At 41.4% G+C, this 21639-nt stretch overlaps 1 protein-coding gene and 1 long non-coding RNA gene across 2 annotated transcripts in view; one reads left to right on the top strand and one right to left on the bottom strand.

The window, feature by feature from the left end:
- The window catches only part of LOC121636366 (histone deacetylase 11-like), a 70793-nt gene extending 55769 nt beyond the window's left edge, over positions 1 to 15024 (bottom strand). Inside the window, exons 1-3 of the mRNA XM_041979828.1 lie at positions 14850 to 15024; positions 14384 to 14443; positions 14141 to 14289 (exon numbers count right to left, since the gene is read on the bottom strand). Coding sequence (XP_041835762.1) covers positions 14141 to 14289; positions 14384 to 14418 — 184 coding nt within the window. The 5' untranslated portion in view covers positions 14419 to 14443; positions 14850 to 15024. The remainder of the gene's footprint in view (positions 1 to 14140; positions 14290 to 14383; positions 14444 to 14849) is intronic.
- Positions 2418 to 9890, top strand: LOC121637545. Its single transcript, XR_006009859.1, has 3 exons — positions 2418 to 2428; positions 4347 to 4351; positions 9779 to 9890. It is a non-coding gene; the product is annotated as an uncharacterized LOC121637545 (long non-coding RNA).
- Positions 15025 to 21639: the final 6615 nt, after the last annotated feature.

Genomic DNA, 21639 nt, shown 5'->3' on the forward strand with positions numbered 1-21639 from the left:
ATATTATATAATTTAAAAAACATTTTTTAACTTTTCTTTAAATCATTCAGATTTTTATTCTATATCATTATTTCAATAGAATTATTTTGCATATAACACACTCAAACATTTACTTTTTTCCAGGTTTATTCCAGCCTCGAGACCGGCATGAATCTATAAAACCACCCACATTTAATTCCTGGTCTCTGGAAGAGAAAAATCCAACAGTCTACATGATCAGATGATTGAGATCTAGAAGTTATGCTAAATGTTCATACATGTACACTTCCACATGTGTGTAGTAATCCTTTCAATTTTTTTTTCAATTATCTCATCACCTATAGATGTATTTAGGCTGTCCAACTGCCCTGGTCTTTTTGTAAATGCCATGCATAAAGTTTTATTTATGTTAAGCAGAAGATAATTATCATTAAGCCAGTCTTGTATACCTTTTAAAACACTGGTAGGTTTGGATGAAATAATTTCAATTGTAGAACCATGTGTGTAAATAACTGCATCATCTGCATACATTTGAATGTTGAGATCATGATATACATCTGGGAGGTCATTAATACATATTGAAAATAGTAAGGGCCCAAGGATTGATCCCTACAGGACAACTGAGAAATGATGATTTGACCCCATCAACAGTCACACACTGTGTTCTATTTGAAAGATATGACTCAAACCACTGAATAGCTCCATGAGAGAAGTTAAAGTATGTGAGTTTGTTGAGTAGGGCTTGATGGTTGATGGTGTCAAATGCTTTCCTGAAATCAAGAAACACTGCTCCTACATAAGGATACTTATCCAGCAGACACTTAACCTTTTCAATCAGAAAACAGCTGATTCCGTTGAGTGGTGTGTTCGAAACCCAAACTGCGTTTGATGTAATGGTGTGAACCCTTTATCAAGGTGTTTGATCAACTGATTTCCAACTCATTTTTCAGCTACCTTGGAAATAATTGGGAGGATGCTGATTGGTCTATAATTAGCTTCTAGGGTTTACAGCCAGATTTTAAAATGGGAATAACTGATGCAACTTTCCAGGCAGATGGAACTATTTCTTGATTAATTGACAAATTAACCAAATGGGTGATGGGCTGAATTAATGCATTAGAGTGTGATTTTACAAAGTTGGTGTCAATGCCATTTACATCTTTGGCTTTTGAACATTTAAGTCCTTTGATGATTTTTAATACTTCTTCTTCTGTTATTTTTTTCCAGCTGAAAAATGGGCTGGTCATGGTTGACCATACAAGGTACAACAGATGATGGTGTAAACTGTTTTGTTATATCAAGCACGAAGTAATTATTAAAAGTATTTGCTATTCTCATAGGATCATTCTCCAAGACATTACCAATAATTAACTCAATGATGTTATTATCAAATTTGCTATTTCTACCAAGTAATTTGTTTAGGGTCTGCCAAACCCTCTTCCCATTGCCTTTTGCATCTTCAATAATTGAGATACAAAATTTTGTCTTGGCCTTTCTCAAAGTTTGTGTAACTTTATTGTGCAAGTGAGTAAATTTTAACCTATCTGTGGGCAGACAAGTTTTCAGATAGAGCTTAAGTCTCTATATCTCATCAGATCTTTACAGGTTTGATCTAACAAAGGGAGATGTTTTTTACCTTTCTTGGCCCTGTAGTTAAGATTCCTGGTAAAGGAGAACATCACATCTTTGATTTGGTTAATAAAAGAGTCACAGCTAGTGTCTATAGTATTTGATGTGAGAACTTCCTCCCAATTTAATTTATTTATTGCCTCACTAAAATTTTGTAATTGACTCCTTGGTACCACACTGATATTAAAGGGAGGGGAGGTTTTGGATGAGCTTGAAAATCTTAAGTTGGTTAACTTCCTGGACAGAAATATACAATTGTGATCTGAGATGCCAGTTAGAAAGTTATTTGTCTTAGTAATTCTTTTGGGCTTATTTGTGAACAAAAGGTCTATTCTTGTTTGTGATTTACAAGTCAGCCTGGTTGGTTTCTCAATTAGCTGTTTTAGACTAAAAATTTATGTTGTTTGCTTAAGTTTTTTCCTTCCTTGTTTATCATCCCAATTAAGATTAAAATCACCTAGAATAATTATCTCTTTGTTTGGGCTGAATGAGTTTAATATTGTCCGTAGCTCATCATAAAATTCTGACTTGGCATTTGGGAGACGATATAGACAAATAAAAATAAAAGACATTTCATTGGATAGCTCATTTCAACACCAATTCAGAAGCTGCTGGCAATTCCAATTGTTTACGTGTTAAAGCTGGTTTTATGTAAAGTAGTACCCCCCCCCCCCCCCCCCACACACACACACACACCTTTACCCCTTTCTCTATCCTTTCTAAATACCTGATAACCAGGCGTCAGGTGATGATGACTTCAACCATGTCTCAGAGAGACCTACTATATCTATATTTGAATCAGTTAGAAGATGTTTCATTTGTTCATGTTTATTTCACAGACTTTGCACATTCAAGTGACCACTGAAAAGTCCCTTTGGTTTACAGCTAGAGTCCCATACAGTTCTCGTCTGGTTCAGAGTAGTAAACAAATGTGTGCTTTTTTTATTTTGTTTTACCCTGCCATATTTCAGGGTATATAATACATTAGGCAAGGCAAGGCAGTTTATTTGTATAGCACATTTCATGTACAGGACAGTTCAAAGGGCTTTACATAAAACAAAGATATTACAGCTATTTAGAATAGTAAAAGGCATCAACACATAATCACAATAAAATAATAAATTACATTAAAATGATTAAAAGCAAGATAAGTTAAAAAGTTTCCGTACAGATTTCATGTATAGGTGCATGAGAAAAGAAATGTTTTTAACCTGGATTTAAAAATGTCTACATTTGGTGAAAGTTTAATCTCCACTGGCAGTTTGTTCCATTTGTTTGCAGCATAACAGCTAAAAGCTGCTTCTCCATGTTAAGTCTGGACTCTGGTCTGGACTCTGGTCTGGACTTTGGTCTGGACTCTGGTCTGGACTAGCTGACCAGAGTCTTTGGATCTAAGAGCTCTGCTAGGTTTATATTCTCTGAACATATCACATATGTATTCTGGGCCTAAACCATTCTGGGATTTGTAAACAAGCAGAAGGGTTTTAAAATCTATTCTGTGACTAACAGGAAGCCAGTGTAAAGATTTCAAAACTGGTGTGATGTGTTCAGATCTCTTAGTCCTGGTTAAAACTCTAGCAGCAGCATCTGGATGAGCTGCAGATGTTTAATGCTCTTTTTAGGAAGTCCTGTTAAAAGACCATTACAGTAATCCAGCCTACTGGAGATGAATGCATGGATGAGTTTCTCTTGGTCTTTCAGGGAGACTAAACTTTTAATTCTGTTGATGTTTCTGAGCTGGTAAAAAGCTTCTTAGTGAAGCTTTGATGTGGCTTCTTAAAGTCAGGTCTGAGTCTATTAACACTCCAAGGTTACCAACTTGGTCAGTGATTTTAAGAGCCCGAGTCTCCAGGTGTTTACCAATGCTGACCCTCTTCTCTTTGCTACCAAACAGAATAATCTCAGTTTTGTCTTCTTTTAATTGTAGGAAATTCTCCTTCATCCAGGTGTTTATTTGCTCCAGACACGGACACAAAAAGTCTGCTGGGCTGCAGTCATCTGGTGACAGAGACACATAAAGTTGTGTATCATCTGCATAACTTTGATAACTAATGCTATAGTTCTGTAATATTTTACCCAAAGGGAGCAGATACAAGTTGAACAGAAGAGGTCCAAGGACTGACCCCTGGGGGACTCCACAAGTCATGGCCACTCACTCGGATTCATAGCTGCCGATCGTAACAAAATAACTCCGGCCTTCTAAATAGGACCTGAACCAGTTAAGAACCGCTCCAGAAAGTCCAACCCAGTTTTCCAGCCTGTGCAACAGGATTCTGTGATCTACAGTATCAAACGCAGCACTGAGATCCAACAGAACCAGGATTGATACTAGACCAGAACCAGGACTGGTACTAGACCAGAACCAGGACTGATACTAGACCAGAATCAGTATTCAACCTAATGTCATTTACCACGGTGACCAGAGCTGTTTCAGGGCTGTGATGAGGTCGGAAGCCGAACTGAAATTTATCAAGATTTCCACTTTCATTTAAAAAGTCATGAAGCTGGTGAAATACAACTTTTTCAATAATCTTGGAAATAAAAGAGGTTAGAGACGGTCTATAGTTGTTCATTATAGAGGCGTCTAGAGTCCTTTTCTTTAGGAGGCTTAATAGCAGCTATCTTTAGTGACTTGGGAAAAATGCCTGATGACAGTGAGCTGTTAACTATCAGTAGGAGACCACTTTCTACTGAGGTAAAAACTGTTTTTAAAAAGTCGGATGGTATCATGTCCAGAGTGCATGTTGTTGATTTCAAATTCCAAACTGTTTCTTGTAGGACTTTTAAATCCACCGTTTTAAATTGCGACATGACATCAGAATTATTTCCGGGTTTTAGACACAGACTAATTTTCTTGTTTGACTGTGTGGAATTATTATTTTGTCTGATTGGTTTAATTTTTTGGCTAAAAAAGTTGGTAAATTGGTTTTATTTCTCAGTGGAAAGGAGCTCTGGGCTTATCTGTATAGGAGGATTTGTAAGTTTTTCAATCATAGCAAACAGAGTGCGAGAATTGTTGACATTCCTGTTAATCATTTCAGATAAATGCAGCTCTCTGGCCTTCACAGCTCATTGTTATAGTTACGCAGGCTTTGTTTGTACAGCTCAGAGTGAATTTGAAGTTTATTTTTCCGCCATTTCCGCTCAGTTTTTCTGCTTTCTCTTTTTAGGCTGGTAACCACAGCGGTGTTTCTCCATGGTGTTTTCTGTTTGATCAAAGTGGTCTTGATTCTTATCGGTGCAACAGCATCCATTACATTCAAGACTTTCAGATTGAAATGATCCAGGAGTCCATCAACTGACTCTGCTCTGGTTGTTGGTAACATAGCTATGGCCTCCACAAACTTAGCACCTGTTCTTTCATTAATGTACCTCTTCCTAACCGAGGAGCAGGTTGGTTGAACATTCTGAGTGATCAGTAAATCAAACAAAATACAAAAATGGTCAGACAAGGCCAAGTCAGTGACAGCTACAGAAGAAATATCAACACCCTGAAATAACCAGGTCCAGAATGTGACCTCGAATGTGGGTCGGTTCTTTTACATGTTGCCACAAACCAAACATCCAATATGGAAGAAAATTCCTTGACATTACCATCCGTTATGTTATCTATGTGGATGTTAAAATCCCCAGTTAAGATGAAATGGTTAAAATCAGTAGAGATAACCGACAATAATTCAGAAAATTCATCAATAAACTTTACACAGTGTCCTGGACGTCTGTAGATGATTAGAAATAGGATTTTAGGAATGCCCCTTAAAATAAAACTAAGATATTCAAAAGAAGTAAAATCACCAAATGAAATTTCTTTACACTGGAATGAGTCTTTAAATAAGGCAGCTTCTCCTCCCCCTTTCCTCCCGTTTCCACATTTATTCATAAAACTAAAATGAGGGGGTGCTGTTTCATTAAGGACTGTAGCACTTGTGTCTTCTGTTAACCATGTTTCTGTCAGAAAAAGAAAATCTAAACTGTGAGAAATGATGAAGTCATTAACTAACAGTGACTTGTTGGACAGAGATCTAACATTTAGTACAGCAGCTTTATGAAGTTTACACTGGTCTCTGTTGTATTCTGAGTTATACAAGGTACAGTTAACAGATTAGATCGATTCACCCCACAAACTGACCGTGTTCGATTCCTTATTTTACTAACTAACACAGGAATCCTACTGGGTCCAGGCTTGATCTCAGAACAGCTGTCAGTAGTAACAAAACTACAGCAAGGACCCTGAACGCATCATGGCATGTTATCTTTGTTGTGAATTCTGCTGCTCGGGGAACCTCCTGCACCTCCTCCCGTGTCCTGCTCTGCCAGGACAGATGATCTAAGAGGAGGATGAGGAGCCCTGTATTTCTTGGTAGATGGTGGTCGCTGGGGTTCAGACCTGGATAGAGACATCCTTTGAAGACCTTGGGTGATGTGGAGAAGAGGGTCTGGTGAGGGGGGAGAGCTGGGAGTTGATCGCTTCTCTGCTGTGTCCTTCGCTCTTATCTGTACATCATGTTTGGGTTTGCCGTCCCAACAGCATGACGCAAGTGTGCACCAAGTAATCTGCATCCAGTTAGATTTGGATGCACACCATCAGGTCTGAGTCGCTCCTTACAGTTCCAAAAGATATTGAAGTTATCAATGAACTTTATCCCATGGGTGATACATGCGTTTGATAACCATGTGTTCAGGCCAAGAAGTCTACTGAAAAGTTCAATTCCTTTACCCGCTGTAGGAATGGGTCCTGAAGTGTAAACATGATGCTCCAAACTGACACAGTCTCTCCAACAGCAGAGAAAAGTCTTTCTTCAGGATCTCGGAGCCAGTTTTCCTCCTCAGAATATCAAAAGACCCTGTGTGGACAATAATCTTCATACCATCTGGATGAGAAGACAGAATGGTCTAAAGATCTGTCAGTTCCCTGACTGATGGATCAAAAAGTGTTAGATTTTCCGTCTTTGCCATCCTTACATGCTGTTATAGAGTCTCCAATCAGAACTGCATTACAAAAAGTCTCAGACACCTCACATCCGCCATCCCTTATTTACTTTATTTCTATGCTCAGTAGAAGTCACATGACTGAAAGCCGCTGATCAGAACTAACACGTTCTCATGTTTCAGGCAGAAATCACTAATAATGGAGAAGTGGTCACTCCTCAGCATGTTACTGGAGGTTATGCACAGATTGATGGAGAAGCATCTCAGAGAGACAGATGTTTGCCTGAAGCAGACATCTGTCTGAAATGTCTTAGTAGTCCATACAGGAAAATAACACCTGTGTGAGAAATGGAGTTCATAAACACTGCACCAGCTTCTAAACCAAAGCATTTCACCAGCAAAAAATTACACTTCCTGCTTGCCTTGGTCAACAAAAGGATCCAGTTTCAATCCCTGCTAAAAAACCCCTGCTAACAAAACCCTGATAAACAAACCCTGCTAACAAAACCTTGTTAACAAAACCCTGCTAACAAATCCTGCTAACAAATCCCTGCTAAAAAAAAAAAAAAAAAAAAAAAAACCTGCTAACAAAATCCTGCTAACAAAACTCTGTTAATAAACTCTGCTAACAAAACCTTGCTAACAAAACCCTAGTAACAAAGCCCTGCTAATAAAACCCTGCTAACAAATCCTGCTAACAAACCCTACTAACAAAACCCTGGTAACAAACTCTGCTAACAAAACCCTACTAACAAACTCTGTTAACAAAACCCAGCTAACAAAACTTTGCTAACCCCGCTAACAAAACCCTGCCAACAAAACCCTGCTAACAAACCCAGCTAACAAAACCCCACTAACAAACTCTGTTAACAAACCCCGCTAACAAAACCCTGCCAACAAAACCCTGCTAACAAACCCCGCTAACAAAACCCTGCTAACAAACTCTGTTAACAAATCCCCGCTAACAAAACCCTGCCAACAAAACCCTGCTAACAAACACTGCTAACAAACCCTACTAATAAACCCTGCTAACAGACCCTGCTAACAAAACCCAGCTAACAAACCCTAAAACCCTGCTAACAAAACCCATGCTAACAAAACTCTGCTAACAAACCCCGCTAACAAAGCCCTGCCAACAAAACCCTGCTAACAAACCCCGCTAACAAAACCCCACTAACAAACTCTGTTAACAAACCCCGCTAACAAAACCCTGCCAACAAAACCCTGCTAACAAACCCCGCTAACAAAACCCTGCTAACAAACTCTGTTAACAAACCCCGCTAACAAAACCCTGCTAACAAACCCTGCTAACAAAACCCTGCTAACAAACCCTACTAATAAACCCTGCTAACAGACCCTGCTAACAAAACCCAGCTAACAAACCCTAAAACCCTGCTAACAAAACCCATGCTAACAAAACCCTGCTAACAAACCCTGCTAACAAACCCTGCTAACAAAACCCTGCTAACAAACCCTGCTAACAAACCCTGCTAACAAAACCCTGCTAACAAACCCTAATAATAAACCCTGCTAACAAAACCCTGCTAACAAACCCTGCTAACAAAACTCTGCTAACAAACCCTACTAATAAACCCTGCTAACAAAACCCATGCTAACAAAACCCTGCTAACAAACCCTGCTAACAAACCCTGCTAACAAAACCCTGCTAACAAACCCTGCTAACAAAACCCTGCTAACAAACCCTGCTAACAAACCCTGCTAACAAAACCCTGCTAACAAACCCTGCTAACAAAACCCTGCTAACAAACCCTGTTAACAAAACCCTGCTAACAAACCCTACTAATAAACCCTGCTAACAGACCCTGCTAACAAACCCTACTAATAAACCCTGCTAACAGACCCTGCTAACAAAACCCAGTTAATAAACCCTAACACCCTGCTAACAAAACCCATGCTAACAAAACTCTGCTAACAAAACCCTTATACAAGCTGTCAAGCAAAGATTATCTGAATGTTAGACCCCTGTACAGGAGGCAGCATGAGACGTTAGCAGCCACTAGGAAGCAGCAATTCTAACACGTAGCATAGTAACATTAGAGTGAAACTCAGCTAAGACTCTACCAAGCATCGGCATCCAAACTAAACACAATTCAAACCCCAAACAGGTATATGGGAATGTAAAAAGGATAACTCATTCCTAGTCACTAGCAGAACAAATCGGAGCCGGGGGCGGCAAATGACCGGGCCCTTTAAACCAAAATAATAAAGCTCGTGATAACATCATTTTACAACATACACATGCCCGCAACAGCGGGGCTTACATGTTTCAGAACCACGGAGAGCGACTATGTCATTTTGAAGTCCATCAAACAGATATGAAGTACAAACCAAGAGAAAAAAAAATAAGGCTACATGGTCACTAATAATAATACAACACAAATTCAAAGCAGTTCAGCTCCACGGATAGCGACCGCATCATTTTGACACCCACTTTAACTATTCCAACTCAGACCCTATTATCAGCAGCTGTAAAGTTTAGTAAAACTGGCACAGTGGCCTACATGTTTACAAACACAATTTCAATATGAAGTACTACTCACCACTATTTGAAGGGCATACGGCGAGCCTTGTGCTCTCTCATTCTCTATGGACAATATAGCAAGTCCACTCAGGCTCTCCTGTCCCACTGTGCTCCTCAAATGGTTTTTAATGAAAGAGTGCTCAGAGGTTGCAACAGTGACGGGAAGAGTCAAAAATAAAGGGAGGGCGGTGCAAACCTCACTGAATGTAGAAGTTACTGCTGCGTGGTTGAAAAGGAGCATTTTTGCCAGATCTGCAACAGACTTTTGCTTTGTTATCTGCTCCCTGAAAGAGGTTCTAAAACAAAGCAGCTGGTCAGGAAAGCTGGGGGCGATGTCCCGACTGTAGTGCTCAGTAAGCCACCGGGCAGCTTGGTCTAACTCCTCATCTCCTGCTTGCAGCAGTGTGTTGGGGTGAATTGCCTAAAACACATTCACAGTTCCATTTAAGCTGGTGAATCTTTGGGACAGTTGCTGGATGATAATATCAAGACAGGCATAGAAAACGTTCACCCGAAAGTTGCTCTCCGCATCAGTGAGGCGGCTGTCTTCAGAAAGTTCATCAAAGTGACGCTTAACTTTTCTGACCATGGTGGCTTCAAAACTGCGTTTTGTAATGGAAAATTTTATACACATAACCCTTATATTCTGTAGTCTACACTTTGTATTATTAAAACCCTGACTTTTGTTTTACTGAATAGGAGAACGACATGTACCCAGATAATATTTAGTGAGCTCTCCTTTTCCTCTCACACCACTGATAACATTCTTTAGAAAACCTTGTACCAGGCTGTGCAGGGTTTGAAGACAGTGTACTGAGAATCTGCTTCAACAACCTTGAATGATATCCTGCCATGCAAGTCTATATTAACCAAGCCCATGTGTATCTCTGCGGACTCGCTCAGCCAAAGCTGTTTGACTGTGTGACTCCCATTGCTGATCAGCTCTTAATAAAAATACTTTGTTTGATTCTCACTTAGTGTGTGATCTTTGATAATAAAATTCCACAAGAGTTTGACTTCCCCGTTTTGTAGCTAGAGCATGAGTGGCAGACATAGCCTCATCAAATTGCTCCCTAAATGCCATCAAAACACTGATGGCATTCTGCAGAAGAGTAGATGCTTTCAGAAGATCCACGTCCTTGGCTTCCAGTAACTGTGAGGCAGCACTGACACACTCAAGAATCTTGGTTTGCATGTTGACCAAAAATATGAAAGAAAATTTTGTCACTGGTCAGGGACATTTTGATGAGGGCTTTTATAATGCCTCCATATCTGTGCCTTAACGCAAAAAGCAGATCATGTCGAGATGACCAGCGAGTGGGACAGAGGCCTTTTAATGTGACAGTTCTGCTCCCTTGCGTCATTAACTCACCGAGGAGTAGGGGTGTAAGAAAATATCGATACACTGAAATATCGCCATATTTTGTGTTGCAATATTGTCTCGATGTTAAAAAAGCACTGAATCGATTTTTTTTAATTAACAAATGACAGTACATGCAAAAAGTAAAGGTAGTTAATTTTTGTGTTGCATTTTACACTCCGGCCACTAGTTGGCAGCAGTCGTTTCCGCCTCTGTGCCAGAGAAACAACGAAATCTCGGCATATCTCATTGGTACATTAACGCTGCTTTATGGAAAATCATGCTAACGTCACACAGCTCACTAATGGCTGAAAACGTGATTATACAGCCTGCTCCAGCAGTTTACAAGGCGGATGTGTGGACACATTTTGGATTCCAAACAAAGGAAGGCAGTAAAGACTGTGACAAAAGTTATGCAGTCTGTAAAATCTGCAACGCCAGAGTCAAGTACTCGGGCAACACGACAAATTTGCGAGCACGTGTGGCTTGACACCATAGCTGTGTCCCAATTCAGGGTCTGCACACTTCGAAGTGCGCAGACTACATAGGCTACAGAGTGTCCTCCGTAGTCTACACACTTCGAAGTCTGCTTAACGTTCGTGAAATGGGACAGCCTACCTAGTCTACAAGAATTTCCCAAAGCAACAACACAGGACGTTTAATCACTTAAACCTCTGAAATTACTCGTAGGAAACGTCAGTAGACGCTGAACACGGAGCGGCAACACCGACAGTAAAAAAAAAGAAAAACGGTTTGAGGCTTTGTTGTTTTCCAGCCGGTACACACTTAATTAACCCCTTAAAAGTATCTGAATATCAAATATTACCGAATTTTAATGTCACCATTTAACAAACATGCTTTAAATGTACTTGGTTTTGTAACGTTTATACCAAAGTGTAGTTAAAAAAACGTACTTTTTTTTAAATAAAACTTTATTTAAACTTAATACAACTCTTGTGAGGTTGCTGATTCGCCACCATCCTGTGCGCAACGAATTGTGGGAGAAAAGAGGCAGTGAAGGATGCATCACCAGCAGCCTTCGTTTGAGGCCAATCGAAGTGTGGATTCGAAGGGTGGATTCGGAGGGTCCTTCAAATTCTGTGAATTGGGACAGTACTTCGTGCACCGCGATGACGTATGTGGCCGACGAATCCGCACTTCGAAGTGTGCAGACCCTGAATTGGGACACACCCCATGACGAAGTAGCGTTAAAAGCTAACGTGAAACGGGTTGATGAGGCTGAACGCACAATTGAAGAAGCTAATTTTTCTAAACTACCAGTTACCTGAACTTGTGCAACCAAAATAACACAGTCAGTACTTTGTTTTATTTGCAAAGACATGCGCCCTCTGAGTGTTGTGGAGAATGTGGGATTTCGTAATATGATTAAAGCACTGGAGCCCCGCTACACCATCCCTTCCCGACAACACATCACGGATATTGCTCTGCCAAAGTTGTACAGAGAAGTTCAAGCGACGGTGCTGGATTCTCTCAGCTCAGCAGGCAGAGTTGCTGTGACCTATGACGCTTGGACTTCGAGGGCTACTGAATCGTACGTGACTCTTACAGCTCATTACATTACCGACCAGTGGAACCTTCAGTCTCATGTACTGCAAACCCGGGTCATGCATGACAGTCACACAGGGGAACACATTGCAGCATTGCTTAAGGAGGCCGTCACTGAATGGGGACTGGGTGCAAAGGATCCCGTTGTTGTTACAGATAATGCATCGAACATGACTGTCGCGGCGAGACTTGCAGACATGATGCGTGTACAGTGTTTTGCACACAGTTTGAATCTCGCCTCACAAAAAGCACTGAAAATACAATCAGTGGTGCGACTTCTCGGCAGGATCAGACGTGTAACGGCCTTTTTCAGGCGACACACTCACACAGCTTTTTTTCACAGTTCCCACCATCACTACAGTTGTTGTCCTTATCGTCTCCCTCTTCTGCTTCGTCTGGTTCTTCTGCCTGTTCCTCTTTTTCTTCTCTGGTTTGGTCCTTTCACTGGTCACATGTGAGCTGTACTGCTCAACACTGCCCCTTTGGTCTCCAGTGGTATTGCTCCATTTGTTGCGTCAAGCAACAGATCTGCAAGCCCCCGAAAATAGATCAAATTATGGCGTAAACGTTGCAGGAGACGGACGAAAATGTTTGTCTTCTGTATTTCCGTCTTCATCATCCAGCAGAAGGACTACTTTACAACTTTCCTCATTACTCCCTCTCCTTAAACTACACTTCTCTTTTCTATTATTTCCTCTCTGATCTTCACATTAAAACTTATGTCCACTTTCAGGTTTTCTCTTTCCAGAGTTCCTACAGCTTAAAGCAAGTTAAATTTAAGACTTTTTAAGACTTTTTAATGCCATTTGAAAATAAATTTAAGACCAACTTCCCAATTAACAAAAGTGGGGGAAAAACACCACATCAATTACAAGTGGTTAGGGACAATTTCACCCAAATGTTTATTTTAACATAAAACATGACTTTTTGTTCCTGTGAAAAACTTTCATTTTGAAAAACATAACACTTTCCAGAGTTGAAGACATGGAAAACAATACATAAAAATCCAAACTTGCTGATGTAGGCCGTCTTGTTGGAACCGCATGCAAACGAGTAGGTAATGTCGGAGTCTGGGAACATTGCACGAAATAAGTCTCCAACTCCCTGTAATGGAAAATTTTATACACATGCACTTTGTATTGTTACGAAACCTTGTCTTGTGTTTTACTGAGGAAGGAGGATGACTTGTACCCAGATAAGAACTGAGTGAGCGCTCCACTTCCCCTTCCAACCTCCTAACATTCCTTTGAAACAGAGTACTAATGATTTACCCTGATGTGATCAGCTCATGCTGGCCTATATAAACCAAACCCAAATGCATCTGTTCAGACTCGTGCAGCCAAAACTTCTTTGACTGTGGGATTCTCATTGCCTGATCAGTTCTTAATAAAAATACTTTGTTTGACTCTCACTTAGTGTGTGACCTTTGATAAATAAAATTCCACTACATCCCTCATTAGACTTGAACGATTGGTGTTTTGTCACGGTGTTCAGAGACCACAGTACCTCTGCTTTCAGTGTAGGCGTACACCTGAACATTGTCCGGAGATGTGGTGCTGCTGTCCCAGTTGTTGATATCGGTAGTGCGGGTGGAGGCATGGTGGAGACGAGAGGAGAACAGAACTAGGAAATACCTGCCGTATGCAGTTGGCAGCTCGATTTTGACGCTTTGTGTTTCGCGCTGTGCATGTGAGACTCCACTGCCTCGACTCCCATCGTGCCGAGTTTGAAACATTTTTTTGCATAAAATACACCGTGCCTCGTACACATCGCCTGGTACCGCTTTCAGCCATGAAGAAAAATCTTGGTCTGCTCTTAGAGTTAGAGACGGCTGCAACCACGTCACTGTTTTGTTGGTTCCACCATCATGTTCGCATCATCAGAGACATTCAGTACATTTTAAATAAAATTAATGTTACGATTTATTTTTAGATTTGAGACTAATTTCAATTATAAACTCCTACTAATTATGTGTAAACATTTTAAGACTTTTGAAAGATCAATTTAAGACATTTTAATGCCAATTAAGGCCTTAATTTTAGATTGATGAATTCAATGCCTTTTAAGACTTCTTAAGGATCCGCGGGAACCCTGTCTTTCATATCAACGACCAAGATGTTCTTATCTAACATTACCTTTCAGGAAGTGTATGACTTTCCCCCACTTCCCTGCATCAAATGGATGGAGCTTTTCAAGGCCCAGAAAGGTGATGTTGTAGTCTGGGTGGTACACGATGGGCAGACATGACTGCGGGATGCTGACATACAAATCAGTGTGATGAGGCCTGAAAAGAAAAAAAAAGTGAAACAGTGATCAATACATTTCATTAGCAGCAACATATTTCCCATAAGCACAACCAGTAGAGACAAGATGGTCACCTCTTTTTGCCCTCGTTATCTTCTTTGAGGGACATGTTTTTCGGGCATTGCTGTTTAAATCTGTAAAAAAAAAAAAAAAAAAAAAAAAGAAAAGAAAGAAATTTAGCAAATTACAGCGAGATTACTCTCCAGAAGTACGAGACCGAGAACACAACCAGGATGACGTTTTCAACTACGTAGTAAATAAAGATGAGCGTCCAAGAGAAGGAAAATCAGAATTATTATGGAAACTAACTTTCCACACGCATGCGCAATGACGTCTACACATTTTTTAGAGACGCAACGGCATAAATGAGGGACCGTCCGGCCGCGCGTGCACACATGACCGTCTGCTGTGCATTAGGGTTACTTTATGTAGATGTAAATCTCTGCTTGGTTCGGGTCTGGAGAGGAAAGCGTCGCTGCGGCGGTGACGATAAAAATCCCGGAAGTGTTTGACAGAAACCAGAAAGGCGACGCACCTCACCTGCTGCTCTAATATGGACGTCGTCGAGTATCTGTAAGAAAACAACCGGGACTGTCAGCGTTTCTCATCCGTCACCGTTTTTCAGACCCAGTTGTTTCTCAGTAGCTGCGCTAGAAAACGTCTTTGCTTCACAGTGTTGACACTGTTACTATTTCCTCCTCCTGCGCCACGTACGTACGCTACGTAAACTGCGTACGTCGTATATGCGCGGGATCCACGCTCCTGCAGGGAGATGAGAAGCGCTGTTTCCATACACGGACATTTAAAGCTGAAGGAACACAGAGGACGCGGCTCTGTAAGCAGCAGAAGCGATTCTAGGGTCTCTTGGAGCCCCATGTATAATTTCACAGGGGCCCCTCCAGCATCCATCACCATTTTTCTGTGTGTATTTATTTATAATAAATAAATAAAATGTTGATAAAATTCCTCAACTGGATGTTCTTGAGCATAGCTTTGACTATTCTTCTACCTTCTTCTACTTTATTATTTACTGTTTTCATTAAACAGAGTCAACATGATTTGACACAGTTCCAATGCAGAAAATTAAACTGCATCTGCAGAAATCTGCATTACGATTCACAGCACAACAAAAATAAATAAATACTGTTTTCAGAAACATAAAGCCTTCTGGACATGGGAAATAAAATCTAAATGCCACTTGGAGTAGTGTTCATATGTTATGACACACCTTAATAATATATTACATATAATTACATACCATCACTTCCACCCATGCACTGTAGTCAGTATCAAGATTTCTTGACTAAAGATTCTATAAATGATTTCACTTGAAGTAACTGATCTAGATCTGCTGTATATCACAGCTTTTAGCAATAAACACTTTGCCATAAACAGTAATGTGCATCAGTTACCATGGTGACTGTCAAAGTGCTCATGACAGCCCCCTGTTTTCAGAGGATAAGCTGAGGTGTGGACTCTGAAGGTCGTCAGCGTAGAACCTGATGTTATAAATCACCTGTCACAAGTCTACATGTTGGGGTTGTGAGGAGTCCATGTGGACGACCTCAGGGGTTTTCCATGAAGCAGGATTAAGGGAAAGTCTTGCTTATTTGATTTCCACAGCTATGCTGATGATGCGCAGCTTTACATCGCTGTGTCTCCTGATGACCTGGAGCCAGTTAACGTCCTTTTAAACTGAATTTTATATATTAAGTCATGGATGGCAGAGAACTTCTTACAGCTCAACCAGGACAAAACTGAAGTTTTAATTTTTGGTACAGATGGCAAGAGAGGGATCATTTTACCAGTCTTTTACTTTGAGCTGGATTTTATTCCTCACATCAGAAATGCCACAAAGACAGGATTTTATCATCTTAAAGACAGTCCACCCCTTCCTCTCTCTGCCAGCATCGAGGTGCTGATGCTTTTATTTCTAGTAGAATAGATTACCGTAATGCCCTGCTCTCTGGTCTTCTCAGAAAGTTCATCTCAAACCTGCAGCTGCTCCAGACGTCAGCAGCAGATTTTAAGCTTCATACAGTTATTTATAAATGTTTTAATGGTCTTGGACCTTCTTATTTATCAGACCTGCTTTTAAATTATGAGCTCTTGCGGACCCGGAGGCCCTCTGGTGCCGGCCTCTTAGTTGTTCCTAAAGTCAGGACTTAAACCTCCGGCCTCATTCCACCACTACGGTCCTGGTCTAGGGAACGGCCTGCCAGGGAACCTCAGGGCTGCAGAGAATGTTGATGCTAGGAGCCCTGCACTGCAGCCCAAATGGCTGTGGTGTGGGCCCCGGCCTACCTGGACCTGGGCTGTGCCTGTGGTGGCAGCCCAGGACATTAAAGCCTCCCTCATTGTTGATCCTGAGGTAACTCCCAAGTTTAGTGAATGCAGACCTTTTACCATGACAGAGCGAGGAGGAACATGAAGAATGATGCCCAGATGTAAAGTGGAGGAATGTATTGTCTCATGTGGCAGGTGGACAGAATGGCCACAGTTACATGATGTTTTTTAATTAGGAATTAATTATTCAGGATTTAATCATGTGCAATTAAAGTATTCTCCTTCCCATGATGCACTGGGCTCCTCTCTGCTGGTGGACGTCCCATGATGCACTGGGCTCCTCTCTGCTGGTGGACGTCCCATGATGCACTGGGCTCTTCTCTGCTGGGGGACGTCCCATGATGCACTGGGCTCCTCTCTGCTGGGGGACGTCCCATGATGCACTGGGCTCCTCTCTGCTGGGGGACGTCCCATGATGCACTGGGCTCCTCTCTGCTGGGGGACGTCCCATGATGCACTGGGCTCCTCTCTGCTGGGGGACGTACCATGATGCACTTGGCTCTTCTCTGCTGGGGGACGTACCATGATGCACTTGGCTCTTCTCTGCTGGGGGACGTACCATGATGCACTTGGCTCCTCTCTGCTGGGGGACGTCCCATGATGCACTGGGCTCTTCTCTGCTGGGGGACGTCCCATGATGCACTGGGCTCCTCTCTGCTGGGGGACGTCTCATGATGCACTGGGCTCTTCTCTGCTGGGGGACGTACCATGATGCACTTGGCTCCTCTCTGCTGGGGGACGTCCCATGATGCACTGGGCTCTTCTCTGCTGGGGGACGTCCCATGATGCACTGGGCTCCTCTCTGCTGGGGGACGTCCCATGATGCACTGGGCTCTTCTCTGCTGGGGGACGTACCATGATGCACTTGGCTCTTCTCTGCTGGGGGACGTACCATGATGCACTTGGCTCCTCTCTGCTGGGGGACGTCCCATGATGCACTTGGCTCTTCTCTGCTGGGGGACGTACCATGATGCACTTGGCTCTTCTCTGCTGGGGGACGTACCATGATGCACTTGGCTCCTCTCTGCTGGGGGACGTCCCATGATGCACTGGGCTCTTCTCTGCTGGGGGACGTACCATGATGCACTTGGCTCCTCTCTGCTGGGGGACGTCCCATGATGCACTGGGCTCTTCTCTGCTGGGGGACGTCCCATGATGCACTGGGCTCCTCTCTGCTGGGGGACGTCTCATGATGCACTGGGCTCTTCTCTGCTGGGGGACGTCCCATGATGCACTGGGCTCCTCTCTGCTGGTGGACGTCCCATGATGCACTGGGCAAGCTTAATCAGTGGCTGCAGAGAGATTTGTCGTTGAGAGGAAGAACTTTACTAACCAAAGCTGAGGGCATTTCTCATCTTACATACGCTGCTTTATCTCTTCAGGTGAATCAAAAGGTCTTAAAAAAGATTGATAAGATGCTGTTTAACTTTGTATGGAGGAATAAAAACCATTACATAAAAAAATCAGTGATAATGAATCCATATGATAAAGGTGGCCTTAACTTCTTAGACTTTTACACTTTAAACTATACATTTAAAATAAACTGGCTCAGACAATTCTTTAAGAGACCATCCTCAATTTGGAACTTTATACCAAATTTTATTTTCTCTAAATTAGGTGGTTTAGATTTTCTTCTTTTCTGTAATTACAAAGCTGAAAAATTACCTGCGAAACTTTCCTACTTTCACAAACAGATGCTTCTTTCATGGTCAATGATTTACAAACATAATTTCTCCCCACATAGATACTACATATGGAACAACAAAGACATCTTATTCAGAAACAAATGTTTATTCTATCCTTCCTGGTTCTCCCACAACATTCTCTTAGTCCATCAACTGTTTAACTCTGATGGATCTTTAATGACTTATGAAGAATTCACCCAAAAATATAGCATCTTACTTCCTATTAAAGAGTTTAATATTATCAGAAATGCAATCCCCAATGGAGTAATTATGCTATTTAATTCTATAGCGGGACAAAGTCAAACCTTGTTACCAATTGATCTGAACAGACTTGAAATTGGACCAATATGTTTTTCTTCTACTCGTGACAGCAATCGCCGTGTACGCTCATTGTTTCAGAGAGATGTTGTATCAGTTCCATATGTGGTAGCTTATTGGAACTCCTTTGTTGATAACCTTGATTGGGAAAAGATCTGGAACCTACCTGCCAAATACTTAATCAACAATAAAACTAAGGAAGTATCTTACAAAATAATTCACAGGTTTTACATCTCAAAAGTTTATTTACAACGATTCAAAAAAGACATTGATGTTATGTGTTCACTCTGTGAAATTTACCCTGAGGATGTATTTCATTTGTTTTGGTCATGCCCCTTATCTACTAAATTCTGGGAAGATGTCTGTACCTTTATATCTACTCATATCGAGCCTCTCTTTTCACTTTGTTTTGAGCATATATTGTTTGGCTTCACTGACTTTCCATTTGAAAAAAGTCAACACTTCTATATCATTAATCTTATTATTTATTTAGCCAAATGGCACATCCATAAATGTCGTTACACTAATCAGAAACCATTATTTCCCGTGTTTAATAATGAAGCCAAGCAATATATTATAACTATTAAAAATTCAACAAATATGAAAGCCATTAAGACCCTTAACATATGTGCTTTCTTTAATGTATTTTTATAACTGTGTGACTCTGAATTACAGCCTCTAAATGTATGTAACCCCCTGGCGGCTGTTGTTACTACAGTGTTCTATGTACATTTTTATATGCTTCAATGCTTCAATAAAAGAAAAAAAAAAAAAAAAAATGATGCACTGGGCTCTTCTCTGCTGGGGGACGTCCCATGATGCACTGGGCTCCTCACTGCTGAGAGACGTCCCATGATGCACTGGGCTCCTCTCTGCTGTTGGACGTTGTCCCATGATGCACTGGGCTCCTCTCTGCTGGGGGACGTCCCATGATGTACTGGGCTCCTCTCTGCTGTTGGACGTTGTCCCATGATGCACTGGGCTCCTCTCTGCTGTTGGACGTTGTCCCATGATGCACTGTGCTCCTTTCTGCTGCGGGACGTCCCATGATGCACTGGGCTCCTCTCTTCTGGGGGACGTCCCATGATGCACTGGGCTTCTCTCTGCTGTTGGACGTTGTCCCATGATGCACTGGGCTCCTCTCTGCTGGGGGACGTTGTCCCATGATGCACTGGGCTCCTCTCTGCTGGGGGACGTTGTCCCATGATGCACTGGGCTCTTCTCTGCTTTCTTTACTCTCTGGTTCTGATTCTAATGAAGGTTTTCCTTCCCGGTTCTGGTTCTGATGGAGGTTTATCCATTAGAAACATCAGTTCTTCCTCTCCTTTGGCTCCTCCCTGTTGTCATGACAACGGTGGGCATTGTTTCATCTCAGCTTTAACATGGTTAGAGACTCTCCTTAACCTAAAGACCATAAAGAAGAAGCACACACATACCTACACAGGTGTGTCAGGGTTGCTTTCGTTGTGTATTTATAGCGTGTTAAAGAACAGTAAGCAGAATTTATTCATTAAAGCATAAATGATTCATAATGATTGGGCCTGATATTTTTCTGTTTTAAGGGTGAATGTGTTTGTGTGTGTGTGTGTGTGTGTGTACATTGTGAGACGTTGGGAAGGCCAGTGTTGCTTTAAACCTCTAAATGGTCTCATACTCTAATGTTGCTGTTAAATTCTGATCAAGTTCAGTTATGACCACCAGCTCCCTCAAATCTAAAACCAGAGGGTGTAATGAAGGCTTTTTAGAAGTTTCTTTTCTTTTTAAGAACATGTTTTCAATGTGAACCAAACACGGATAAAGATAAAAACTGACGTATTTCAACAGGTTTTACTGGTTTGACAGACAAAAGAGATTCAGTTTGAGATTACTCAGAAGACAAAGCTCAGCTTCCTTTTACTCAGACAATGCCTCCAATTGGCTCGGGCTGAGGTAAACATCATCCCACTTCCTGAGCCAGACGGCCTTTATGTTTGATCTGTCCTCTTTCCAGCTCTCTGTCCTGGTTCCTCTACCTGTATAAACCAAAAGCTTTAAACCAAAAACACTGTAAGTTATTTCCACATTTAAATTAAATAATTTAAATTTAACATTTAAATAACAGCATCAACTTATTGCTTATTATATATTTTACTGTATAACTTATTTGTAGTATTCTTGTTTTTTGTGTTTGACTGTTTTTTATTGTGGTTTAAATTCTTTTTAGCATTATTAGGAGTCTGAGATCTAGGAATTCCACTGCCAATGATTCATTCATTCATTCATTCATTCACTCACTCACTCACTCACTCACTCACTCACTCACTCACTCACTCACTCACTCACTCACTCACTCATTCATTCATTCATTGTGTAGCATATACGTTGCTATAAGTGATGATAGTTATAATGTAAGCACTGCCTTGGGTAACATTACATTATATCATTTAAGGTTTGGGCTAGGTCAGAAGACTGGCTCAACTCATGGAGAGAGTAGACAGAGACTGTAGGTTTTCTTTGGTGTGGGTTGGTACCATATATTGTGGGAAAAACAACAGACAAACAACATACATAACAGTGAGTTCGAATGGCCATTCGCAAGGAACAATTAACACTATTAATCATTCAGTGTAATGCTGTACAAAAGAAAAGAAAACAAGCAACAATATCAAAACTAGCGACAATACCAAAATCCCAACAACAATGCCAACAACCTTGTACTGTATATAGGATTATTGATCCTGTTCCAATTGCAATCCACACGATTGAATTCTCAAGAAAAAGGGAAAAAAAAAGAAACAGTCCAGAGTGTGTAGGTATATAGATGTGTCTGTAGCTGGTGGGACAGTAAGAACAAGGGCAGAGTTCTCAAAATGACTGCAGGAGCCTCCTACCAGCCCAGCTAAAGCAGGTTGAGTCTCTCAGATTCAGGTCCTCAGATCACCCTGGTGGTCTCTTCAGGCTCGTGGCCTAGTCTTAGCTCGCCATCCAAAAACCTGGCCTGT

The sequence above is a fragment of the Melanotaenia boesemani genome, chromosome 3 (genome assembly GCF_017639745.1).
Source record: "Melanotaenia boesemani isolate fMelBoe1 chromosome 3, fMelBoe1.pri, whole genome shotgun sequence".
NCBI lineage: Eukaryota > Metazoa > Chordata > Actinopteri > Atheriniformes > Melanotaeniidae > Melanotaenia > Melanotaenia boesemani.